General features: G+C 48.4%; 1 protein-coding gene across 2 annotated transcripts; it reads left to right on the top strand.

Annotated features, from left to right (window-relative positions):
- Nucleotides 1-445: 445 nt before the first annotated feature.
- Nucleotides 446-5,814, top strand: LOC138945410 (uncharacterized). Of its 2 annotated transcripts, XM_070316843.1 has the most exons (3): nt 446-678; nt 2,335-3,379; nt 4,818-5,814. In XM_070316843.1, exon 2 carries the CDS (start codon nt 2,336-2,338, stop codon nt 3,317-3,319), a length of 984 nt encoding a protein of 327 aa, XP_070172944.1. In that variant the 5' UTR covers nt 446-678; nt 2,335; the 3' UTR covers nt 3,320-3,379; nt 4,818-5,814. The 2 variants fall into 2 exon arrangements, with proteins under 2 accessions (XP_070172944.1, XP_070172943.1); XM_070316842.1 differs by lacking the exon at nt 446-678 and having other exon boundaries at nt 2,296-3,379.
- Nucleotides 5,815-6,604: the final 790 nt, after the last annotated feature.

The raw sequence follows: 6,604 nt of genomic DNA, 5'->3' as shown, positions 1-6,604 counted from the left end.
TGCCGTGACGTATTTCACAACTTCCTGTGTTACACAAACTCAATTTTGCCTGTACCAGAAACAAGCCAGCTCCGAAATTCTCAAGAATTCTAGGATTCTAAAAATAGTACCGTTCACGCGTGAACGGTAGGTCTTGCTGGTAAACCGGCGGCTTGGGTCACTCTGTTTCAACGCTTCGCTTCACAACGCTTCAATATTTAGGCTGCCTTTTCAGGCGGCCACCGAGTGCACTTTATGCAAATGACTTGTGTAATATTGTTCCACCACGATTGGTTCTGGTGTATCACGTGGTTCATGAATATTAAAACTTGTTTATTTGATTCAAGCTTTTGACAAGTGTACTTGGTGACTGCTTTGAAACTCAACAAAGCCTACTCCCCTTTCACAAACACTTCCCCAACGCAAGCAACGCTGCAGTCAAAACAAAGCTGTCATAGCGGGTTTTCCCGATTGACAAAAATGATATTTTTGGGTGTGAAGAGAAGCGAGATTGTGGTGTATAGACGGTGCCAGAGCACAGGTCATATGCATAACTAATGAGCGGAATGCCGTCTTCCCATTGGCCAGCCGGCCCAAGATCAGTCTCTCTGCCATTTCTGCATCTGCGGTAGCCAGTGCCAGACGTCCCAAACAACTGTGCGAAAATTTTCAACGTTTCAAGGATTTTGGAAAGAGAAGGTACACGTACTTTTACCTTGTTTTGTTTTGTTTTGTTGCTTGATTGTCGAGAGGGGCGATTGAGATCGAAACAGCGGTAATAGGCTCGAGTGGGGCCAATTAGTTGTCTGCAAGGAAAGTTTGGAGTTTGGGAAACTGGGAGACAGCGTGGCACCGTAGGCAGAAACACGTGGTTTCACGTTTGCCGGGAGTGACACTCGAAGGAACGAGGGTGATAGCTAGGTAGACGGTGATGGTACAATTAGCTGACAGCCGTCAGTAAAAGTGTTCAGGGAGAAAAGAAGACAGTATCATCTTCTCCTGGCATTAAAATTGGTCCGAGCAGTGGCAACGCGAATCGCTCGGTCACGTGACTAGTTTCTTTGTGAAGAAAGACGGCGGGAGCGAAAATGTTTACAAGTTGTGCGGTGGTCGGGCACTCTTTCACGTGGAGGTTTCAGCGATTTGTGAACACAGATGAGGGGGTGCGGCCAGATTTAGGTTTTGATGGTTTTGAGCAGATATTCGATGGGAGAGGGGGCCGAAAAATAAGCGACGTTGAATCAATGCTAGAACAGAACAGGGCCATTTTCACCCGGAAAAAATGGGGAGTGATAGTGCTAATGGTGGGGGACAATAATATTGTTCCCGGAACGACACCGAATAAAGTGTTTCGTGAGCTGTGGCATCTGTGTGTGAGGGTGCAAACATTGGCAAACTCAGTAGTGGTGGTGTCAGGGATGACACAGAGATACAGTGGCTGGGGGGGTTTCAATGACATAGCCAGGGAGGTGAATAGGCTTCTTCATCAACAGCTGAAAACGGCACACAGGATAGTGGGTTTGTTCCCCCACTACGTGGCTTTCCCTCCAGCAGAGAAGTTTGCTCAGTATCAGAAACATTTTTTAGCAGATGGGATTCATCTGTCAGGGTCGGGGCACATGCTACTGTACAGAGCACTGAGAAAAGTTCTGTTGGACAGTCGGCATATAGACCAATGAGGTAAGAAGGTGTTGTGGTTGTTCAGCGGGTGAGAGGGAAGTGGGGGCTAATAGTGATAGCCGGTATCCTCTCGTGCTGATGGCAGAACCACAATAGGGGTAGATGCAGCACGGACGGGGTACCAAGGTTTATTCCCAGACTGAAGTGGTTGGGTTCTACCGAAGACGCCAGACGCAGAGCTTTGATGCCGGGAGTGGAATAGGATGGGGTATCCTTTCCAGCTTTTGGAGTGACGTCATTGTTGGTTCTGGTTTGGTATAACCGGTTGTGACTTCATGGGGAATGTGTATTGGTACAGCCCGTGCTGCATGATCAGATTGACAGTGTTTTCTTAGGTGTACTCTCGTGCTGAGGGCAGAACCACAATAGGAGTGTAGATGCAGCACGAACGGGGTACCAAGGTTTATTCCCAGACTGAAGTGGTTGGGTTCTACCGAAGACGCCAGACGCAGAGCTTTGATGCCGGGAGTGGAATAGGAGGGAATATCCTTTCCAGCTTCTGGAGTGACGTCATTGTTGGTTCTGGTTTGGTAGAACCGGTTGTGACTTCATGGGGAATGTTTTATTGGTACAGCCCGTGCTGCATATATATAAAAAAAAAAAAAAAAAAAAAAAAAAAAAAAAAAAAAAAAAAAAATAGGCCCCTGATGCGTAGTGGCCTTTGAAATGTTTCAGGATGTCGAAGCGTCCAACCAAGCGACCGGGGCGTCCCTCAAAGCAGCCCCCGAAGAGGTTTCGAGACGAGGAGGCTGAAGGAGAGGACGAAATGGGCGTGAAGGAGTCGCTAACCCAGCTCCTTGCTGAGCAGAAGGCCCTGAGGAAGGAGATTGCGGAGATTCGGGCCGCCAAGACGCCGGCGCCTGAGGCATCGCCCGCAGGATCGACCACCTCTACGGGTGGAAAATCCAACTCAGGCATGGCTGGGCACTCTGGACACTCCGGTGAGCAATCTAACACTAGCGGTACACAGGCGTGGGCAACCGGCAACCAGAAAATGTTGCCCATTGACCTACACGTGCCAAAGACAATAAAGGAAAAGATCTGGAGCGGTGTGGCGGTTAGGTTCGCAATACTCCTGCCCGCGGACCCGAAGGAAATGCTGGAGGAGGACTCGGATGAGGACGATGAAGACAAAAAGAAGAAGAAGAAGAAGAAAGAAAAGAAACTGTTAACCTTCACAGAGTGGGTGAAGGCCTGGAACATTTATACCACTATACTACAGGACAGAGCGAAAGAGGTACACAGGGGCCTGGGTGCCCACTTTGCTCGGGTGTGTACCCTGCATGAGCTGCAGGGCAATTGGCGGGACTATGACTACCGCTACCGGCTCGCAATTGCTGCAGGAGAAAGGGCATGGGGGGACAGCGACGCGGACCTGTTCGCCACCACCCGCTTAGAGCCTGCCACCCAGACCCATGACGGGGGAAAGAAGAAGCCGCAGGGTGGCGCAGGGGGGAAGACTGGAAGTGGAAACCCAGCCAAAGTGGGGGGCTTCTGCTTCCAGTTCAATGAACAGGGGTCTTGCAGCCGCCCCAATTGTGGCTTCAAGCACTTTTGCTCGCAGTGTGGGGGGCAACACGCAATCCGAAAATGCAGCGCCAAAGGGCACCCCTTTCGAGCGGGACGGGGGGGAAAAGAAGCAGGAGAAGGAAAGAAATGAAGACTGGGGCACGGGGGCCACGCCAGTGAAGGCGGACAAGCTGGAAAAGTGGCTGGAAGGGTACGATCCACAGAAGAAGCGGGCTTTAATACAGGGATTCAGAGAGGGTTTCCGGGTAGGGTTCACAGGAGCCCCAAATAGTGTAGTTCAGAAGAACCTGAAGTCAGCAGAAGAAATGCCAGAAGTAGTAGAAGCGCACATAAAGAAGGAAATAGAAGAGGGGAGGTTAGTAGGTCCCTTTAGGCATATTCCTTTTACTCAGTTCCAATGTTCTCCAATCGGCTTGGTAGAGAAAAAGACGAAAGGAAAGTATAGGATGATACATCATCTATCTCACCCGAAGGGGGCATCCATAAATGATTTCATAGAGGAAGACATGGCCACAGTGTCATATGCCAATGTGCAAGATGCAGTACAGTTAGTGCAGACAGTAGGAAATACAGCATTTATGGCAAAAACTGATGTGGAGAAAGCTTTTAGGTTGTTGCCTATTCACCCTAGTGACCAAAACCTCTTCGTACTGAGCTGGCAAGGAAGTTTTTATGTTGATCTTTCGCTTCAGATGGGTTGTTCTTCGTCTTGTCACTTGTTCGAAGAACTAGGCACGGCTTTGGAGTGGATTGCTGTTCAGAAGTTAGGGATACCATTAGTGCACTACCTGGATGATTTTTTCTTTGCGGCAGTATCGAAGCAGCTAGGCAAAGAATACCTAGACAAATTTCTGGGTTTGTGTGAGGAAATAGGAGTTCCCATGGCACCTGATAAGACGGAGGGCCCAGAGACGAGGTTGACATTCCTGGGAATAGAGATAGACACAATCGAAAGAGAAATTCGGCTGCCGGTGGAAAAACTCACGAAGTGTGCCCAAGAAATACAGAACCTACTACAAAAGAAGAAAGCAACAGTGAAGGAAATTCAGTCGGTCATAGGGTTGCTGAACTTTGCTTGCCAGGCAGTGGTGCCAGGGAGGGCGTTCTTGAGGAGATTGATCGACTTGATTAGAGGCATACGCTCTCAGCTATTCTTCGTGAGGCTGAACCAAGGGGTGAAAGAGGATTTGAAGACTTGGCTAACTTTTCTGCAGTCATTTAACGGGAAGTGCTTTTTTCTCATGAACAAGGAAGTATCCTCAGAAGAGCTGGATTTAGTGACGGATGCATCCGGGGCAGTGGGATACGGGGCTTTGTTCGGTAGGCAGTGGTTTCAGGGTAGGTGGTCCGACTGGTGGCGACTCCAAAATATCACCCTACTGGAATTGTATCCTATCGTTTTGGCTCTGGAGACATGGGCGCTGGCCTTTCAGAACAAATACTTAGTCATTCATACAGATAATTTAGATTTAGTATCCGTAATTACTAAGCAGACATCAAAAGAACCCCTGGTGATGATTCTGGTGAGACAATTGGTCTTGTGCTGTTTACGGAACAATATTGTTGTCCGAGCACAACACATTGCGGGTGTTGACAATGCAATTGCTGATGCGCTGTCTCGTTTTCAGATGACGAGGTTCCGGCAATTGTGTCCACATGCAGAGCCACTTCCGGTTGGGATTTCACCTCTGCCAGAACAATTGGGGGGGATAGGCGACTAGGAGAGCTGTTGACAGCCTCGTACGCCAAAGGGACACAACAAGCATATAGAAGGACCTGGGTGAGCGTGACTAGTTTTTTGAAACAGAGAGGGTTTTCTACTTCCTTGCCAATGAGCACTGCAGCGGTGTGTCTGTACATTGGTTCGTTGCATGAGGAAGGGAAGGCGGCTTCAACGGTGATGTCCGCAGTTTCAGCAATCAGTTGCGTCCATAAATTGAATGGGTTAGGGGATCCCACTATTGATTATACTGTCAAAAGACTACTGCAGGGGTGCAAAAGGGTGGGTGACAAAGGGAAGGATACAAGGTTGCCCATTACTGTCCCTATCCTTAACTCAATTATGGAGAAGAGCGAGGTGGCCATTGGGGAGAACTACGAGAAGATACGTTTCCGGGCTATGTGCACCTTGGCCTTTCACTCATTATTGCGGGTGGGGGAAATGGCGGTATCCCGGGAACCAGAAAACGTATTGCATAGGGGAGATGTCCGACTGGACGGACAGGCATTGACCATAACGTTCCGCAATTTCAAATCTAGCGCAAAACCAGTTACCCATACCGTAGAGAAAGCCAAGGCAGGCGTCCCATGCGCGGTAGAGGCCATGCGGGCCTACATGAGCATTCGTGGGAACGCAACGGGGCCGTTGTTCCGAGCTATGTCGGGGGCACCCATAACGGCCAGGGAATTCAACGAGCAACTACAGTTGGTTTTCCAATTTTGTGGCCTGCCCAAACAGAACTTCAAATCGCATAGCTTTAGGATTGGGGGTGCCTCCCACATGGCTCGGAACGGGGCATCGGACGCTCAAATCCGTCAGGCGGGCAGATGGTCTTCTAACGCTTTCTTGTCTTACATCAGGGTGCACAACTGGTAGATCAGGTAAAACGTAGGGCTTCTCTCTGGGTGCAGTGCAACAGAAAGGGGGAGGTCAGGCACATGTCTGCGTGCAGTGCAGCAGAACATTAACATGGGATCACAGGTGTGCAGTGCAGCCTGGGATTATAAGAAAGTGTGCAGTGCAACTTTCCGAGAAAGGTCGATTTTGATTGGTGGCGGTACCTGATGTGAGTCATCAGGTGGTGGCGCGTACCGCCGGATTGGTGGTGAATGACAGACATTATGTATTTAATCGATGTGCTTTAATTGGGCTAAAACACAATGTTTATTGTTTTTTAGAGTTGCCAATATAAGTTTTTTGATGATGGTCTAATGAGCGGATGCAGAAAGCTGTAGATAAAGGGAAGTAACCCGGTGACCAGTCTAGTAAAATTTGACAGCTTGTTGGTGAAGCTGGAAACAAGAACAAAAAACAGTAAGCTAATACATAGTGGACAATGCCATCTATGATGTGTAAGACAATTTTTGTTCTTGGTGAATTTATGCAAATGTACAACCCAATGTATATGATTATGTCAATCATAGTTTTTGTGGAATTTATGAAAATATTCCACTGATTTTGTATGCATTATCTGCGCTGAAAATGAACGACCTGTGGTGTCGACCAATAAACATTTTCAGCGTAAACTGGCAATGAAAGTTTCATGTGGTTGTGGTGGTGACTGTGGCGCTGGCTGGCGCTGGCTGATTGTCCGGTTTCGGAAAACTTTTTATCTTAAATTCTTGTCTATCCTCGCACATCTGAACATGCAAAAATGATTTTATGCACAGCATAAATGATATTTTTGGGTGTGAA

This window comes from Littorina saxatilis, linkage group LG13, assembly GCF_037325665.1.
Source record: "Littorina saxatilis isolate snail1 linkage group LG13, US_GU_Lsax_2.0, whole genome shotgun sequence".
NCBI classification, from domain to species: domain Eukaryota; kingdom Metazoa; phylum Mollusca; class Gastropoda; order Littorinimorpha; family Littorinidae; genus Littorina; species Littorina saxatilis.
This window is presented reverse-complemented; position numbering and strand designations above follow the sequence as displayed.

Excerpts from the sequence above, each read along its gene's own strand:
- LOC138945410 (XM_070316843.1), top strand. The coding sequence starts at position 2,336 with ATGTCGAAGCGTCCAACCAAGCGACCGGGGCGTCCCTCAAAGCAGCCC.